The sequence below is a fragment of the Lynx canadensis genome, chromosome C2 (assembly GCF_007474595.2).
Source record: "Lynx canadensis isolate LIC74 chromosome C2, mLynCan4.pri.v2, whole genome shotgun sequence".
NCBI lineage: Eukaryota > Metazoa > Chordata > Mammalia > Carnivora > Felidae > Lynx > Lynx canadensis.
In genome coordinates this window covers 92,445,317-92,465,673 of record NC_044311.2, presented here as the reverse complement: position 1 = coordinate 92,465,673, position 20,357 = coordinate 92,445,317, and the positions used below count along the sequence as shown (strand labels likewise).

General features: G+C 40.6%; 2 protein-coding genes across 2 annotated transcripts in view; both read right to left on the bottom strand.

Annotated features, from left to right (window-relative positions):
- HGD (homogentisate 1,2-dioxygenase) overlaps positions 1-8,554 on the bottom strand; it is a 49,143-nt gene extending 40,589 nt beyond the window's left edge. The window contains exons 1-3 of the mRNA XM_030329377.1: positions 8,323-8,554; positions 2,742-2,813; positions 1,836-1,924 (exon numbers count right to left, since the gene is read on the bottom strand). Coding sequence (XP_030185237.1) covers positions 1,836-1,924; positions 2,742-2,813; positions 8,323-8,337 — 176 coding nt within the window. The 5' untranslated portion in view covers positions 8,338-8,554. The remainder of the gene's footprint in view (positions 1-1,835; positions 1,925-2,741; positions 2,814-8,322) is intronic.
- A 4,158-nt stretch (positions 8,555-12,712) lies between these two features.
- The window catches only part of RABL3 (RAB, member of RAS oncogene family like 3), a 37,521-nt gene continuing 29,876 nt past the window's right edge, over positions 12,713-20,357 (bottom strand). The window contains exons 7-8 of the mRNA XM_030329516.2: positions 17,390-17,428; positions 12,713-16,821 (exon numbers count right to left, since the gene is read on the bottom strand). Coding sequence (XP_030185376.1) covers positions 16,756-16,821; positions 17,390-17,428 — 105 coding nt within the window. The 3' untranslated portion in view covers positions 12,713-16,755. The remainder of the gene's footprint in view (positions 16,822-17,389; positions 17,429-20,357) is intronic.

Here is a 20,357-nt window from a genome sequence, read left to right as displayed (position 1 = left end):
GAAATGCCAACAGCTCCTTTTCAGCCTCCTGGAACAGAGCTAAGCTCCTGCTGGCTGAAGATATCACTGAATAATGGGGGTAGGCAGCAGAATCTGGAGTCCAGGTGTCCCATTACTGAATGGCCATAAAGTCAAGAACATAGTCATGGAGGCTAGGTTGTCATAAATTAAAATGAACAGGAATTGTCAGTGTTCCTTCCTTACCTTGACTGGAATTGCAGAGAGAGAGAGAGAGAGAGAGAGAGAGGTGATTAAACGATAATAGAATTAACCCCTGAGTTTTGACAAGTATGGGAAATGATCTCTTCTTCCCTCCATGCACATATCTGTCAAGACAGAAGCAGTATTGTTATGGATAGACGTAGTAGCATAGCACTTGCCATAGCTCACACTCAGTTCTCTGACAGCCTCCTAGGGGTACCCTGTATTGGAGGGAGAAATACTACTATGCTGACAGTAATGGTGATTGGAATAATTAATGTTAATTGAGCACTCACCATGTGCCAGGCAATGTGCTAAGTACTTTATATGCACTCTTTCCTTTAATCCTCACCACAACTATGAAATAGGTACTATCGTCATCTCTTTGACAAATGAGGAACCATAGGCTCTGAGGGGGTAGATGACTTGCTCAAGGTCACACAGCTTAAAGGAGAAGGAGGCATGATTTAAACTCAGGGGACCTGACTTCAGAGTGGGCATAATTAACCACTAAAGACAAAAACCTATCGTTCGTGTGGTCCATTGTGCTGTCGTAGTCACTACCTCATTTGCTCCCTAGGAGGAGACTGTGGAGGTAAAGCCAATCCCATCCACTAAGCAGTACCAGACCAACTGCCCTCCTCCCCAAGTCTCCAAAATTAGGAGCACTCCTCTCCACAGATGCCCTAGCCTGACATTCCTATAGTTCGACACTACTTAAGTATGACACTTACTGCCTCCCCAAACCACAACATCTATTGTGTTCAGCCTGCCCCATGGGAGTAAATCAAGGGAGTGAGTTCATTGACCTGGCTTGTGGGATTAGAGGAAGCATGCAACATGACACATTTTGCTAATGAATGTGCTGGTTTCCAGCAAAGGCAAATTCCAAAGAGTAAAAACCTTATTAATTCAAACCACAAGAGGCCATAATAGATGACCTTTCAACTGCCCGAGGTTAGTTATCCAATATTTTCATGCAAAGAAATAATATTTCTAGTCAGCTGAAGAAGATATTACACTGAATCATCTGTAATTTTGAGTTACTCATTATTTAAAAACAAACAAACAAATCAAAATTGAAAATTCAACTGGACAACCCTTTGGGGAAGGCCAGTTTACTGGGGACATTTTCTTTTCTTTTAAAAAATTTTTTTTTAGTTTACTTATTTTTGAGAGAGAGAGCGCACGTGCGCGCATGAGTGGGGGAGGGGCACAAAAAGGAGACACAGAATCTGAAGCAGGCTCCAGGCTCTGAACTGTCAGCACAGAGCCTGACGCGGGGTTTGAACCCTTGAACCGCGAGATCATGACCTGAGCCAAAGTCGTATGCTCAACTAACTTAGCCACCCATGCACCTACTGGGGACATTTTCCTTTGGAGACAAGTGATAATTTGTAAATGGAGCTGGACATGTTTTCCAAGACTCTGTGCAGCTGCTTCCTTACTTTTTTCCACCAGTGACTTGATCCTAGCTGGAGACAAGCCCTCCCCTCACAATTACCCAGAGTACAGCCTGTGAAAAGCAGAATCTTTGGCAGCCCTGGGAAGGGATGGCCCAGATGTAGGAGCCAGAACTAAGTACTAGTCATAAATCCCACAGCCTTCAGGTCAGAATTAATCTAATCCTGTACCTTCTCTTATTTGTGCTCCGTGGACAAGTGAAAGCCGATCCTGAGAGCTGCTCAGCATACAGGTTATAAGGGCAGACTTGAGGATTGTTCTAAGACAAAGGAGGCAATAAACAACATCACTCCAATCAGAAGAGCATCTCACCTTCCTGCAAACAATTCAGTGGGGGAATTCTGTCCTGGATGAGGATGCTCTGGTCCACTGCACAAGACCATCTTCAACCCATATATACTTTTTGTAACAACTGTTTAGGTGACTTTCCTCGTGTTTAGAAAAGCAATACATGTGTAATACAGAACATTTATAAAATATAACCCATGATCTCACCATCCAGAAATAACCCAATGTTGTCACACTGGTACATTTCCTTCCATTCTTATCCTCCAAAATAAGGATCCAATGATGGATGATGTGTGTAGTCCTATAATGATCTCGAAATTTTTTTTGGTGGAAGAAACACTATATCATGAGCAATTTTTTCATGCCATAAAATATTCTTTAAAATTTTTGAAAATATTTTGTATGCCATACTTTTGTTATTGTAACCAACACTAGTGTAAACATCTTTGTGGATCCATTTTTAGGACTGATTATTTTCTCATCATTGTCATAACTCATGCCATTTAAGAGAACTATAAGGAAGTCCTCTTAACCTTGAGCCTAGGGGATCCTCCTGAAAGTCTTACAGTTAGTCTTGCTATTTCAGATTGCGTGCTTTGCCATAGGTAACCACCATCCCACTTTAATCTTTGTATTGGCATTGTTGTGTATCCCAAGTATCTTAATGAGTTGTGAAACTCCTAGACAGTTCCCAGGAACAATGGTGAGTAGATGCACTTTGGCCTGAGGGCTGGTTATTCATTCCTACAAATCAGAGCTCTCTAAGCTGATATTCTATTCATCCATACCTGTCCTTCTGGCAGAGCACCTGGGCAGCGAGGGTCCTCTGAGGCACATTCATTCCCGAATCCAGAAATGTACTGCATATGACAAAGATACGAAGGCTGTCATTAAAGTATTTAAAGAGCATTTCACAACATTGATAGTCTAATGAAGGTAAGAATTTCTATAAGGACATGTGTTTGTGTATGATGTTCCATATGTAATATGTTTACTATGTCTTGGCATGTGGACCATCTAGGAAAGAAAATATGCTCTGTGTGAATTTTAAAGACCACCAATTAGGGGCTTCTGGGTGGCTCAGTTGGCTAAGCATCTGACTTTGGCTCAGGTCATGGTCTCAAGGTCTGTGAGTTTGAGCTCCGCGTCAGGCTCTGTGCTGACAGCTCAGAGCCTGGAGCCTATTTCAGATTCTGTGTGTCCCTCTCTCTCTGCCCCTCCCCCCACTCATGCTCTGTCTCTCTGTCTCTCTGTCTCTCTGTCAAAAATAAAATAAACATTAAAATTTTTTTTTTAATTAAAAAAAAAAGACCACCAATTAATTGGGAGAAGACTCCTGAATATTGCATAGACTTTCCACCCTTAGCTATACTTAGTTGATTTGTGGGTTTGTTCTTAATTATTCCACCCCAAGAATAGGTTCTTTAATTATCTTTCTGCCAGGGAGTTCTGGAGAAAGGAGATAACTAGGCATCACCTCAACTCCAGATTAGTAGGATCTTGCTGGGCCTAGACTGCAACCTCCCTGTGTGTGGCGCTCCATTCCCCTCCATGCTCTGAAACAAGCAACTAAAAATAGGCATGTGGATCCAGTCTACAGCAGAATGCTTGAGGGAAAGATCTCCAAACTAGCCTTGCTGAGAGGCAGAAGCCTATATTTTCTGATTCATCTATGGAACACTTGTGTACATATTTGTATTTTTGTGGCTACGTGGAAACAAAATCTGGAGATATGGGTGGCTTTCACAAGTGCCAGACCAGAGTCTGTCCACAGTGGTACAATGGAGTCTATTTGATTGCCGGCCGTTTCCTTTATACCTAGAGGGGAAAAAAGTTAAAGACTTTCTCAACAAAGTAAAGTATGGGAGCCCCTGAAATTTATTCTTACAGCACTTAGCATACCTGTGAGCTCTTGTTCACTGTCTGGCTTCTCTGCAAGTTGGTAAGCCCCAAGAAATCTGTAGCAGTCTTGTTCGCCTGGATGTGCCCTGTGCCTGATTTACCAGAGGGTACTCAATAGATACCTATTGTTTGATTTAGCCTTTCACTTAAAGCCTATTCTGAGTGTATGTATGCTGCTGTAGGTGGGGTTAGAACCCCCTTTTCTCTAACTCAAATATTTAAAAATGGCTATTTTCTGCCCATAGTTGTTCCTAATAAAGGGACTTAATTTTAGCTCTGGATAATGAAAGTGCAGCCTTGCTCTCTGAGTGAAATGCCACCATCTGAGCACATGTCTTTAAAAGATATAAGAAGGATGCTAGTGGGTGGAGGGTGAGCCCTCCAGAGTTCTCAGCAGCATGGAGATGGATGAGCTGAATGCAATATGCCTGGATGTGTGAGCAATGATCAGGCCAATAACTGCTATATTTGGAAGGAATATCAAATGTGAAATGTTATGACCTAGAAAGCAATGGAAGTGAAATTATTCTTTTTGCCTCCAGACACAATTTTTTTTTTTTTTGTACTTTGGAAAATCTATCAGCACTAAAAACACTGAGTTATATTATACACAGATAGGTTAACTGCAGCGACATGCAGTTTGGACTGATTTCTTTGGGGAAATGGTAGAGCATTGCGACTCTCCACTGAGTACAATTTTCTTCTCTTAGAATGGGCCTCACGCTCACTGTCAACAGGAATGAATTGGAGTTGCTGAGAAATGGTAATGACCCCAAATTATCTTCAATTCTGTGGAATGGAATTTTAGACCAATCTGTGACTGAAGCAAGCCATTGAGCATGACAGTGCCCTTACTTTCTTTGTTCAACTGCCACATTGTTTCTCTCTGCAAGAGAGGCCGGGGAGTCTTAAGTGTTGAGGCATACAGCTGAACCTTCTCCAGTCATGGGCGGGTTTACTTATTAACCTTCCCCATTCTTTGCAACTGCTGGTCTCAGAACAGAGTCCAGGGTTCTGTGTATTTTTGGCACAAGGGAAAAGAGACTTAGTATATGTAGTTCTGAAGCATTTGCTTCTGACTGCTTTAAAAAATAGAAAAGAAAGTAGAAAGAACAGCTGGTGGTTTGGAAGGGAGCCACCCAGCTCTGAGAGAGGTGTGAGTTCTGAGCCTGTTTCTGCATCTTAGCTGTGGTGCATTGGCTGACGAGGAGGCGGAAAATGCTGACTCACTCTCCAGTCAGTCGGTTTTCCTAATCCTCGGAGAGAAGAATTTACAGATGAGTTTATTAGAGCTTTCAAATGCCATGTCCCTTACTGCCGAAGGTATTTGACTTCAGGAAGCAGTATTCAGCAGGTGCTTTCCCAAGCTGCTGAGATCAAGGGCAGAATCTGAACTCTGCTTATATCAGCTGTGAAAATCCAAGTGTGCAACTCCAGCTGGTTCAGTGACTATGTACAAATATTCCTTATGCAAGAAGAAAAGAAAATCTAACATTAAGCAAGTGAGTTTGTATGTTTTCTTCAGTCCAGATTTCTGAATAACTTGATCCAACATAAAAAAATGATCTCACTTTTCTCCAAGAGAATGATATGAATCCTTTCTAAACAAAAGAACAAATTAGCGAGCTCCATATAAGTTCAGTTGTCTGGCAGCTGCCTACCATACCGCTTTTTAATCCTCGCCTGGTCCCTGGGACGTACTCTGTGTCAGAGTTGGCTTATGAGGTGCTTTCTCCCAACTCTGATTCTGGGTAATGCCCTGATGGGACGGGCAGATGGTGCACCTCACTGCCTTTCACTGAGCATAAAGGAAGGAGAGAGAAGTCAGGGTGGAGATGGAACGATAGCTACCTTGTTCCTGTGGCAAAAGTCCAGTATTTCTAATGAACTGTGCTGGGAACAGAGAACAGAGATTGTTGGGAACTTGCAGGTTATTGTGGTAGAGCTGAATAATGACCTTCAATGATATCCATGTCTGAATCCCTGGGAACTTCCTACACTCAAAGAGACTTTGAGGATGTGAGTGAAGTACGAATCTTGAGATGAGGGATTATCCTGGATGATTTGGGTGCGCCCCAAATGTAATCACAAGTGCCTTAGTACAGGGAGGTGGAGGGATATACAGCTACAGAAGAGGAAAAGGCAGTGCAGTGACAGGCAGAGGCTGGAGTGATGTGCTTTGAAGATGGAGACTCAATCACGGAATGCAGGCAGCTTGGGGAAGCTTGAGTTTAGCCCTGGGAAACTGATTTCACAGTTCTGACTTCCAGAACGGTAGGAGAATAAATATGTGTGGTTTTAAGCCACTAGATTTGTGGTAATTTGTTACAACAGAAACAGGAAACAAATACAATCACAATATTAGTGGGACCCATCTCTGGCTAATCATTAGAATCACCTCCAGAAATTTATCAAACACACACCCAGACCTAGTGAATGAAAATATTTGGTAGTGGGGCCCAAAACCTGGATATTGAACAGCTCTTCATTTTAGAAATGAGGAAATCAAGACTTGTAGAAGTGAAGGGACTTAAGAATGTGGAATAGTCTGTTTGAAATTTAACCTTATTATTTTCTCTTTTGAATTTTCTTCCCCCAGTTGTGCTGCTTTTACATAAATGTGATTTCTTTTAGGCTTTGTGTTGATATATCCGTTAAAATGAAGACATAAAAGCTGAGAAGTATATTTTTTAACTTATGTAATGTTTATTGATTAGAATGATGCAATCTGGTTTTCTGTGTTTGGATTCCTGATCTCTAGAGCTAACCTTTGCTCGTGCAGATTAGACAGCAGGCAGGGAAGAAAGCCTTTGAAATTGAGAACAAAGACCAGCATGCAATTTACATTGGTCTGCTGGTGCTGTGCATAATAAGTTGCTAAAAATTTCAGCAGGATAGGATTTTAGATATAATTTATTTATAAATGGTAAGGATGTTTCCAGCCCCTGCTGAACTCTCCCATAGGATTTTCATCAGGAAACAAAATTCGTATGCACTCTCCCTTTCCCAGAACTTCAGCTGCCACCATTGATAGAATGACCTCCTGTATCTATTAACCTGGTCCTACCCCCTCCCCTGAGATCCAGATCCATACATCCCACTGCCTCCTGGGTATGTCAACTTGGCTGTCCCTGCAGCAGCTCAAATTTAGCTGAAACTCTCTTGGCTCCCAGAATATGCTGGGCTGTCTGTGTATGCCGTGCCTTTGCACTTGTTTTTTCTCTGCCCCCCACCTCATTTAGCCAATTTCTACTTCTCTCTTACGACTCAGCTGAGGAACAGCCTTCTTCAAGAGGTTTCTCTTGACCCCACCTAGCCCAGACTCGGTTCCTTTACAGTATCAACCTGTGGCATCAGTACTAACACATAATATTTGCTGAATGAAAGAGAGTTCTTTCTCAGCATTTCCAACTCTTGGTCACACAAGAAGGTAAAGAAACAAATGTTTACTTCAGTGTTGTGTGTTTTCAGGATCCCTATCAACTGGGGCGATGTTTGATTCTTCAAACTCAGCATCAGTTGAAGGGCATTAGGTAAGTGTTCAAATTCTGCATTCCTGAAAGAAGCCCGGAGTGTGGCTCACCTGACTTGAGTCAAGTTCTGGAAAGTTCTCCTCAGTTCCACATGCATGTGTTGGGCACTGATATAGCCCAGGCTGGACACTAGGTGTGGTTTTAGACACTGGGAAAACAGTCCCCTTCCCTGGACTTAAGGCACACGGTCCAGTAGATGTCACTAAATCTCCTTTTGGAACTTGGGATTTGGATTCTGACAAACCAGGTTCTGATCTAGTCTCTGTCGCCTATAAGCAGTGACCTTGGGCAAGTCACTTAATCTCTCCAAACTTTCTTTTCCTTTTTGGTTAAATAGAAACAAGAGTGCCTACATCTCAGATCTATTTTGAGGATTACAATATGAGTTAATTCATTAATAGCACATAACCCACACATATTTTTCAATTGCACATTAAATAATAAAAAGGAATTACTTCCTAGAGGAATTGCTAGGGCTTCTATTGGCCAAGGGCCAATTGTGGATCCTCAAAATAACTGAATAGATACGGCAGATCTAATTGGTTGGCTGGAGGCAGTCCAGGAAGCTGTAGCAACAGGAAGATATCAGGGAGTAGGGGCTGGGAAGCAGGCAGTGAGATATATGTCTGCCCATGGTCGTTGGAGGGGGGAGGGCGGGGAGCCCTTATGATGTCTACAGATTCCCAAGACAATATTTGAAATGAACAAAGGCAAAAGATGGACAATGAAGGCTTCATCTCTTTTCTTTACCACCTTTCCATCAACACCCCCAGCTCCAGCCATGCCTGTGGACACCATGGCAAAACCTCTGAACACAGGGGTTTAGAACATGGCCTCTCTAGGTCCTTCCTGACTCCGACACTCTGGGGTTCTCAGAAGCTTCCATAAATTCTGGCTGAAGAAGCCACAGCAAACTTGGCAGATAGTCTCTTACCTTCAACTCGGCCATTTTCCCTCTGCTGCAGGTGTGATGACTTCAGGAAACACAGGCCTAGAGAGGGTATGAAGCTAAAATGCTTCTGTTTCTCCTCCAATCCACCCTCTGAATGTTATTCCCACCACTTCACCGTGCTCACTGGTTAGCAGGCGGCTCAAACTAGCCACAAATATTGCCTAACTGATCAACTAGGGAGAAAGTCCAGCATGCTTGTTTTCAAACTGCTTACACAATTGTCTTTGGTTTTCACTAAATCTAGGCTGTTTCTGGAAGAGTTTGCAGAGCCTATCTCCTCTCCAGCCGAGGTAAAGATTAGCCAATTATATGTCCCAGTGAAAAGAAGGAGGCTTATTACTGAAGACAGAGAATGGAAAGCTCTCTGGGAAAGGAACCATGGTAGTTAAGGCATGCTGTGTGCGGCAGAGGCTTCTCTCAGTCCTGACTCAGGTCTGGAAGGAACAGGGCAGGGTATTCATTCTCTGCTGGGCAGTGACAAAATGAATTGTGCTCTGGCACAGGTGTTTACACACAGCTGCTTGAAACAGGGACTGAGTCTGGACAGCTGTCCAGAGGTGCCTCCAAGGGATGAGCTGGGTGAACTGTCCAGAGTCTGAAGTGCTTCACTTGAAGCAAACGGAGATGTTTGCTATTGTTCCTTTCATTTCTTAAATATATTTAGTGATTTCTTAAAATAAATTCTTTAAAAATCTTGTTTTCTAATACCTTTATCCTTCTAAAAGCGGACCAAGAAATTACTTTCCAGCCACCTTTTGCATGACTCCCCTGCCCTTCATCTTGGCTATTCTCCTTAGCCATGGTTAGATATCCACTTTGTGGCTAATTGTACTCAGGAAGAAAGAAACTATATATTGAGTGCCTGTTCATGCCAGGTTTTTCCATAGAAATTATCTCATTTAATTTCACAAGAACAGTCTTGTAAACTAGGCTTTATCATCACAAACTTAAGTGCAACAGACCAGGCAGGAAATGTAGGCTAGGTGGTATTTCAAGATAAGACTTCTAAATGAAGCTCCAATTTTTAAACACTGGAAACTAGAACAAACACGCGAATGAATGAATGAATGAATGACTAGATAAAACCATTGTGGTAGATTGCAAAAATGTCCATAATTTTCTCCCATCCTTGTATGCATGCTCTTTTGTAATGTTGGACTTTGCTGCTCTTCACATAAAGAGATGTAGTCTTTTTCTTACCTCCTTGAATCTTACTTTTGTTAATAGCAAGCACAACACAAGCAGGGGCGTGAATAGTGCTTGTGCCTTAGGATTTGTCCATTTCTTACTACTTGAAATTACCATGCAGAGAAGCTGGGCCAATCTCCTTGAGAATGAGAAACCACATGAAGAGAGAAGTTAGTCCAGCACCAACTGCCGGACATATTGAATGATGCAGTCTGGTTGTCATATAACTGGAGACACATGAATGATCCCAGGTGAAAATGGCAGAAGAACCCCCAGCAAGACCTAGTCCAAATTGCTGACTCACAGAATTGTGGGCAAATGGAATGGTGTATTTTATGGTATTTAATGGGGTGGTTTGGTGAGATAACTGATACACTGATATAAAAAACATACACGCAGATTTGAAAAGGTCATGGGCCATCAGTTTAGACCCTCTGCTCTATATTAAATGGGTCTAAGTTACCGCCAGAGGTCCCCAGGCTCCAACATACTGCAGTAGCAGCAGATGATTTGCCTGTGTATGAGGTGTTAGCACAGAGAGGGCCAGAAAAAAATGACAGGTTGGTAGCAAACCAACCTGTGTGGATTGATGCCTGAGTTCCAGACAGTTATAGGACATCTCAGCATATGTCAGCATAGACAGATGACACTGTGGTATTATGTAAGCTTGCTTCCCTGGAATTTATATACAAACCCTGGAGGAAGTGGTATGTGTTGGGGGAGGCCCTGGTTTTACTGAGGCTAAGTTTTTGTTACTCCTGCAGTATGCAGACTCAAAATCAAAAATGAATTCCAGAAAAAATATTTCTTACATCTGAGTTTATGAGTACTTTGTCTTCAATCTATCTATCCTGGAAGTGAGTCTTTGGTGGTTAGAGGGAAAAAATGAATGGGAGTCAATAAAAGACAAGGGAAAAGCTTTACTGCTTTATTTTTCCATAGGCTTCCTATGTTCTTTCCATTGAATCAGCTTTGAAGGCAAATTCAAGAAGCGTTTAAACTCTTTCCTAGGGTGTAGGAGATTTCTGAAAGAGTAAGAAAGTGGTCACAGATCCTTGACTGGACGAAAATTACTTTCAGGAGCTTGAAAATATTTGAAATTGAATAACCTATTACCAAACTTTATGTATTTCTCCTGACTTAACTGTATTTCTTTTTTGTTTTTATAAATGTGATTCCATAAAACAAGTATTTGTTTTGTATAACTATGTGCCAGGCACTGTGCTTTATAACACACAAGGGATAGGAGAATAAATAAAACTCAGCAACAGCTCTGATTTGAGGTCTGATGGTTTTCCACTTTAATTAATGTAATCACACACTCATTTCTTTATCTTACAATTATTGAGGACCTCCTATGTGCCAGACTGTGTGAGATGTAGGAGATACAAAGATGACTAACTCAGTCCTGTTCTCTACTAGTGCAGCATACTGGAGAAGGCTGAAATAAACAGGCTATAACAACAGAGAACCGTATCTGCTGTGACAGAGACAAGCCCAGGGTGCTACAGGAGGGATTGAAGGGCACCTAGTCCTGAGCAGGAGGGCAGGGAAGGCTTCCCAAAGGAGGCGATAACTGAGCCAAGCTTCACAGGATGAGTTGGATAGGGCATTGAGCAGAGGAAAGAGTGTGTGCAAACACAGAAAAGTGGAAGGGCAGTGCATTCAAAGAGCTGTGTTTAGGGCAGAGTGGAGAGGTCTAGTGAGGGAAGACCGGGAAGGGAAAGTTTGGTAGACATCTGAAGCAGGGATTGAGGGATGCCATCTGGGCAGGTGTCAAAAAGACACCCAGTGGAGGGAGAAGTTTGTGTAGGGACAAGGCAAACGCACACTGGATCAGAACAGAGTCACGCTGTCAAAGTTGTGAGCAACAAGAACAAAGATGCTAAAAACCAGTAGAGGAGGATAGATTCGGTGAAACAATACAGGGAATGCGTGAGGGGGAGAATTTGAAAAGGACCAGGAAGTGGAGACAGCAGGTATCTGCTTTTCCCAGATTCTAGTAGAAATTAGGTTTACCCTCTGCAGAAGCTTCAGAAGAAAAGTCAGAGGAGTTCCAGATTCACACCACCAGATTGTGGAGTAGGACCAAAACCACGTGTAGGTAAGTGATGAAACCTCCAGCCTCCTTCTTCCACTGCACTTCCTGAGAATGCTATCAGGAAACGTTTCACCCTCCAGATAGCAGACTGGAAAGATTCTTCTCTAGGACAGTAATCCATACATACTGGATATTTTGATAAATATTAAATATAAAAGGTAAAGTCTTTCCAGAAATGCTTCTTTTAATAAGTGGATGCCTCCCCCATTAGTTCGTATATCCACGAATTAGTAATTCTCATTTATAGTTCTTATTTCCAGAATAAGACATGATTCAACATCATTTAATCTTACTTTTTGGTTTTAAGACATGTTAAGAAAATTCATTCACATAGATAAGTAGATATGAATGGAAGGAATTTTATTACCTCACTTCTCCTTCTGAATCAAATATCAAAAATCACATAGCAATCTATCATAAACATCATTTTTAGTAACCTATCAACAACTCAGGTTCTCCTTTAATTTTTTTGCAAGGAAATAATTGGGAATCTGATTGGAAAAGGCTTGGTTACCCAGCTATTGGAATCAATGACTTTAATTAAATGTTACCTTTTCACTTAGATGTGCCTTTTCTAACTCATTTTACTTAGAAAGGGTTGAGAAAATAAATGTTAATTTTATATTCCTTTGCCTGTATAATTATTTTTCACAAAAATGTTATTTTGATATTTTGATAGACCAAGCAAGAAGACTTGCCATGAAGAAATGTGCCATAGCCTTGGTTATTTCTTTTTTCTAAAATTTTTTTTTTTCAATGTTTATTTATTTTTGGGACAGAGAGAGACAGAGCATGAACGGGGGAGGGGCAGAGTGAGAGGGAGACACAGAATCGGAAGCAGGCTCCAGGCTCCGAGCCATCAGCCCGGAGCCTGACGCGGGGCTCGAACTCACGGACCGCGAGATCGTGACCTGGCTGAAGTCGGACGCTTAACCGACTGCGCCACCCAGGCGCCCCATAGCCTTGGTTATTTCTTACCAAAACTCTCTTCGCTGTGTTCTCAGGAACTCAGGAACCGCTTCCTTGAGAGGTCTGCATTTTTTTTTTTTTTTTAATAATTGTGAGTGGAACAAAGTCCTTAAATAAAATATTTAGAATTGTCCTTTTATTGGCATCCTAAGACATTTACACCCTGGGCCAATATACCACATTCCCACATAAGCAAGATATTCCTTTTCCACTGTGGGAAAAGGACAATTGAGAAAGAAAGCACAGGTGGGAAGTAAGAACTAGCACTGAGCTGCATTCACAAGAAGAACAATTTTAACATACATAATGGAGATGGATGACCTGGAAAATGATTCCCCTAAAACTATCTGTGTCCATGCACCTCTTGGAGGGGACATGTGTACCCATCCCAGTTGGAAGACCACAGATCCACACCGAGAAAGTGGCAAACATTTCATCCTGGGAGCTGGGGTAGTGTTACAGGGTAATGTGAAGGAGTGTGACAGGTCTGGAGAGCAATCACCCCAGGATGGAGTTAGAAAAGTTACAGTTAGAGGGTCTCCAAAAAAAAAAAAGATGGAATTGATAAATGTACTTGCTGGTACTGAGCAAGATTTTATGTCTTTGTGGGAACGCAGGGGTTTCATCCTTCACCAATACTTACTGATGACCTTGGTAAGGCTTAGTGATTAGCCAGCTGAGAAAACAAATGTGGTACAAGTGAGGGACCGTGTATGAGATGGCAAGGCATCTTATTAGAAATAAATACACCTGGAATGCAGAACATGGTGGTAGTAAAAATTACAGTAGTACATTAAAAACAAACATCTCCTGTTTTGCCAATAGAGAATGGGACAATCATGTCATGATTGCTGTGGCATATATCACCTTGAGAGGGAAGAGTGGCTCAGCTCATGAAGGCGAAATCATTTAAGGAAGCCCAAGATGAACTTTGATGAACTATATAATGGTGCCATTAAGTACATTCCGCATATTCTCTATGATAGGAGTTTATTATCTTTCTCAGAGTGTGGATCCCAGGCCACTCACTGCAGAATCACCTGGTTTGTCTGTTAAAAATACAAAATCCTGGCTCTATCCTATATACATAGAATTGGGCAAGGAGAGGGGGGCTGATAAAATCCCAGAATCTGCATTTTTAAGCACTTCAGAGGATTTTTATGCACATTTGAGTCCGAAAGCCACTGCTTTAAGTCCTTAAATGGAGGTACTAATAGTAACTGGAAGTCGGACCCCCTTCCTACTCTATGGAGCAGCCCTGGTAGGCTTCGGCTCCAATTTTGCATCAGGCAAACATACTGTGGAATATTTGAGGCTCAGGGTTCTCCTAGGGCTAGATTGCCTGGAACCTTTCCTCTCCTACCATAGTGATTTCACTCAGTCTGGGGACTACAGAAGAATGGATTTTTTATTTCCTTCTCCTCCTTCCCCGCAAACAGTATCCTCCTCTGAATTTTAACAGATATTAAATCAATGCAGACATCCTGTTAGACCTTCAAACTTCTTAAAATAGATGCTACCTGTGCTTTAAAAATTTCAATTGAACAACATTTATTAAAAACCCACACAAGGTCCTCCCTAGGTTGGGTGCTATGGCATATACTATTGAAATGGACACTCAAAAGCTCTGGTCATAGCAGCAGTGAGGAGCTCTTCATCTCCGTCTGATGGCCCAGCACATCAGTTCCACACAGTCCATTTTCAGAATGGACAGAAAAATAGCAGTGTCAAGGCACTGTCACGGATTATGTTATGGATGCCTCAAGTTTAGGGACTTCTGAGTACCTAAGATAAAGTGATACGGATCAACCCCTTTGGGAGCACCAATTCTTTTCAGAGCACAGAAGTGGAGAGGTCAACCCAAATCTTGGGCTGGATTTCAACGAAGGGCCCTGCCACCTGAGCGACAGATGAATGACTGTATGCCTTCACGTCTGGTTGCCTCCATGATAAATAACAACATTGGTTAGACATCTAAATCACAACAGGAAAAAAAAACCCAAAAGAACCTCTATTGCTAATTACCTGTTCCATCAAGAAAATTAAAGATTTAATTAATACTCTTTAGGAAGTATTTTGGTATTTACATTTGTTGATTATCCAAAAGCAATTTTGATGAGCAGATCTCAGGAAATCCCAGCAAAAATTATTCTTCAAAACATTCATTTTCAAGAACTTTGGCTAATAACATTCATCTTGGCAAACAGCCTTGTTTTGCTGCTACTAATACTTTACAACAAATTTACCTTAGATTATTAAAAATTATTTTTTCTCAGAAAACTATAATTCAGTCAAGCCTCACAAGCAAGAAGAAATGGAGTTGAGGGGTACTGCTAAGTTTTCAAGGCTGACCCTGAAAGGCATCAGTGATGGGTTATTTTTATTTTTTAGCAAGGGAGAAAATAAAGAAATTGAGAGAGGTTTTTTTAATTAAGGGAAAGAAAGAGGAAGAAAGGGGAGAGAAGGAAAGGGTTATATGTATTTTCGCTTCTGTGTCGTCGTATTATTCTTTTATTTTTTCAGAATGTATGTATAATTTTTTTTAATTTATTGTTTACAAAGAGCTTTAGTTGGGTCTTTGTGCGTGCATTTGTGCAGCCTCTGTCACAACTCGCTTGTGCCATACTCCACGTACAGATCCTGATTTGCATAGCTCTACTTTGTGTCAAAAAAGAAATCAGGCCTCGGTTTTATGGCTGAGGATATGAAGACAGACTGGAGAATATGCTAGCTGATCAAAAGTGCTTTAAAAATCCTTCCCCAAATTCCTACAACTGCCTTTCTAAAAGCACTGGCTAACCTTCTTATTTTAAGATCTTCTGGTAGCATACCTTGATTTCCAAAGTACTTCTGAAATTTAATTAAAATGGAATAGAAAGTGAACTTAGTGTGTTTTGCCTAGTTTTAAAATGAGGAGCTGAAAGTGTATACTTACTATTTTTTTCTAATATGGAGCAAAATCAGGACTGCAAAGACCTGCCTCAGAGCCAGAGAGCGGTTATGGGTAAAAAGGTGGTGCTGAATAAGGCAGCAAATTGCAGTTTTTGGAAACCAGGTCTATATATTAAAGAAGAACCGGGGCAGAGAGAATTAAACAAGCAAAAAAGATGGGTAAAAAAAGGAACGATGAACAATTATGCATACGCGCACATACACCACCACCCTCACAAAATGTTGGATTATGAAATCTAAGAATCCTAGTCCATAATTCATGTAAATGTGTTGCTGTAGAACTTATTTTTACTTCTCTCCATAAATACATTGTTGACACAGAAAATAACATTCTTAGTTTACCGACTATAGTTAAGAGACATTTCAGGAGTTGACTTTTCCTTTAAAAAAATAAAAACAGTAGAGGCTGTAAATCTCTCTTACTGCCCTTGAACAGGTCTTAGATTTCACCCTGCCTATTTCCAAATAGAAAACAATAAGACAGTGCAGACATCTGTAACCCAGAGTGAAGGATTTAGTGAGCTGTCAATTTCTCGGAGAATTCTCCTTTGCTGGTACTGCTGTTCTCTACGTATTATTAATCTATTTATATTTAACTCCAGCTATTAGTCTGCCTCTTCTAGCCACTGAACCATTTGCAAAGGAGAGGAGAGGGAGACAAGGGCTGCTATTATTAGGCATCCTTGTGTGTGATGAGAGTGGAGACAATTAAGTAACACCATTTTGCTTCTTTGAAAACCACAGAGATTGTTTGGGGTGGACAACCCAGGGCTGGTTAACATAACCTTTCCCCTCAAGAAGGTAAAACAACAGAGATACATTTTTGAAGTACTTAATTAAGCCTTCAGCAAGGAGTGTGGGAAAGTTACAGACCTATAAAAAACCTTCCAATTCTGGGAAGAGTAAATTTTTTCTGTAGCACTCTGTCACTGCTCATTTACTGCATCATTTTGACAACATCTCATATTTCCACAAGGCTTTTACATAATCTATAAACAGGGACAGAAAGGTGAGGAACAGAATGGGGACAAAGTTTGGACCTCCCACGCTGTCACTTCCTTTCAGCTTTCCATTAAAGGGTGAGGCTGAAGGGTGGCATTTTAGGATGATTCTGTTAAAAGGCTGAAATATTAATAATCAACACAGCAAGAAGAAAGCTGTGCAGAACTGCCACCGCTTGCTCACTCTTCCAGGATGGGTGTAATTCAGTCATAATGAAGGCTCTTTAACGTTCCTCCCCCAAACCTTTTTCGATCAGGAAAGCCTGGAATCTGTTGGCAAGAAAGATAATCACGTTAAGTCTCAAGCAAGCAGAGTTCAAGTGCTAATAGCCTTATAAATTTTTCCCTTTATTTTCTGTTTCTTTATGTCACCCTGTTGTCCCTTACAGAATCATCTCTCTGAGGTTTTACTCAAATAATAAAATAAATGTTCCCAAAATGGAAAACATTTGCCAACAAATTGGTGATAGTGTCATCTAAATCAGGGAAGATGAAGGTGAATCTCATAACATCCGCCTACTGGACTTTTACATGAATTGTCTACATTGTGATAGGTCTGGGATATGTACCTTCTGGAGTCTTAAGCAAATGATTTTCTCCTATGATTTTATAATATAACCTTATCCCTGCATTCTTTTTGTTTCTTAGAACCTTATTTTCCCTTAGTCTGATATTTTTGCTTTTGTATTTAGCAGGACAGAAGAAAATGCTTTTGCCTACAAAGGATCCCCGCCCCCCCCCCCCCGCCTCACCCTTTTTTAAGCCACTTCTGAAAATAAATTTGGAAATCACCTCTCTTCAAATTTAAGAGCCCACTTTGTCAAGAATAGATACAGACCTGATTACCTTCCCTTAGAAAGTATCTCTTCTCTATGACCTGTGAGAAACAAATAAAGATTTCAGGGCTTAGCAAAAGTGGTTCACTGTGGGACTAATGGGACGAAAAGGCATATACCCAAATGAAGAGTTTTTTCAATAGTTATGGACATCTAGTACAATAAGTTAAATCTCATGCTAGTAAGATAAGGATTGTGGGCATATTTCCATAAAAGCTTGCCTTATTCCCAAAGGCATTAATAATAGATTAAAAATTAAATGAATCCACAAAAATGGCTAAATCATAAGAGAATGGGATAATAACTCATGCAGTTCCAAGTGTACGGAAGCAAATCTGGCTCAAAGTTTCCTAGCAGTTAGCTCAAAGATACAAAACAGAACCCATAAGATAAAAGCAGAACACTTTTACTACTACAATAGTACAGGTATTCCTTATAGCCAAGTCTGTGTAATGTAGTGAACTGCCACATCCCTTGAGTAAACGCAGTGATAAATTTGGTAGGTCCTCAATGGAGACAGATGACACAACATCAAAGGCATTCAATTAGCTTCTTTCTATGGACTTAATCTGCATCCTTAATTCAGTAGTTTCAGAACTGTATTTGGTCAGCAGGAGAAATGCGGTAATGCAGTGGATGTATCCACACAAATCCATCGCTACTATTGAAAAAAAAACCTCTCAAAAATACATGCCCTAATATAATTTAAGAGTACCATGTTTTCAGATGATAGAAAATAATTTTAAAAAATAATGAATTCTGTTCTAACACTTGAGAAACTGCACTGTTTGTGAAGGCGGTATGATTTTCTTTACACAGAGCTGTTGTGATTAAGAAAAACCAACTGGATAAGAATACAGATTAAATGCAGATTAACTCTCTAAAACACTGGAATCCAGAATTATGAAGCTAAGAATTCCCCTGAATAAGAGCATGGCGTCTCCTTCCAGGGCTGTGCCACCTTGATCTCACTGGCTTGACAACCAAATCATCTGGATTCTTTCTACCGTTGAGACTATGGGTTACTTTTAGCCACAAGAGACCCAGTGTAGGTTGCATTCACTGGCCACAGAGGTAGAAAACCTGGCTTGTGATTAGCACATATATCAAAATACTGGATCCCACAAAAACCAAGAAAAGGCTGACTCCTCCACAGCAGGTCAGGAAAACCCTATCATTCTAGAGTGGGGAAGAATTGCTACTAAAGGGAGTCAGGAGAAGGAGCTAGATTCCCTCTTGGTAAATAAATCTTTATACTAAATTCTGGAAGATATGGTAGAAAACTGGGCAAAATTTAGTTGCCAGGTCCCGTGTTTTGAGGCAACCATGTTAGTCTGGAGGTCTGGCCAACTTCCTGATCCATATACCTTTCACTGTGGTGATGAAGAATGATGCTACTTTTTGCTTTTGCTCCTAATTCCCTACTCTCAACTTGCAGTGTCTTTCTCTTACCAAATATTGTTCTCTTCTTAAAATGAACCAAGTTCCCTCTGATTTTTTTAAAATAAAGTCTTGCCTGACAACTCAGGTCACGCTAGTCTATAACCCATTGTTTCTCTAGAGTCTAACTTATTAACATTTAAAACATTTTTTATTTTTTATTGATGTATGGTTGACATACTATAGTTGTTTCAGGTATATAACATAGTGATTCAACAATTATTACATTACAAAATGCTCACTACAATAAGTGTAGGTACCATCTGTCACCATATTACAATATTATTGACTGTATTTTCTATCCTGTACTCTTCATCCTTGTGACTTACTCAATTTTCAGCTGAAAGTTTGTAGCTTTCTATCCCCTTCATCAATTTTCAAATTAATAAATTATTAACAAATTAAGCAATATATTGTAGGATCTTTCTGTGTCAGACAAAGATCTGTAAGTTGTTTCTCTCGGGGCAGAACAGTGTATCTGATGGAGGCCATGGATCTAAACTAAATGGAAGTTCTTATGTTTGAAGCTTGAAAATCATGTGGAGGGAAAATCCAGTTCCTTGCACTGCTTCCCAACATTTTTCATGTTATGGCACGTTTAGAAAATGCTAATATTTGTACAGCACACTGGGTTAAATGAAAGAGGCTGCCGATCAGTTAGCCTGGGGGGCTCTGGCTGCTTCAACTGAGGGCATCACTATCTCGGCACACTTGTACCATATTTGCCACACTCCAGCTGGGAAGTTCTGCAATGAAGCAAACAGTTCTCGTATTAAACGGGTAGGGGTGTGGGGCTTATCTTGTTATGACATAATGGACAAAAGGGCCAAATATTAGATCCCTAAATAGATAAAAGAAAAATGATTCACAAAGAAGAGCTATGAGGAGGGAAATGTTTTTCTTGTCCTCTTAAAAGGAAATGTAATACACGAATCAATCTTTTTCAATAATACATACAGAAATACATTCTTTTACTTTACTACGCAATGTCAACATGAGGCAAACGACTTAAACTTGGTCAATACTATGTGCAATGGAGCCCCATGGCCTTGCGAAGGAAGGACAAACAGTGCTCTAAATTACCAGTATGCTGAGTCATTCTACATTTTCATTCCAGTTCAGGACAATAAGATGATGCTAGCAAGAGTCAATACTTGAATGCAAAGGTTTCTGATAGGGAAAATTACGGAATCAAGAAGATGACATACCCTAAAAGTAATAATAACATTTATGTGGAGAATAACAACAGCTGGGAGAGCAAAAAGAACGCAGGGCTTTAGGCAGAATCTCCTGGGTTCAGTGCCTTTTGTGGGGGCTGAGGGGATGTGAATAAATACAAGAAGAGCTGGAAAATAGGAAAACGTAATTTGTTTTAATGAGGGAAATTAGGTTTCTTTTAAAATAACTCATTTAAATCCAGTAGCTTTCATCCTTTGCTTAGAGAACACTAGTGATAAAATAAATACGTCAGCAGGCCTTGAGCAATTATACCAACAGATAAGAGAGATCAACACAAATGTTCAGGCTATG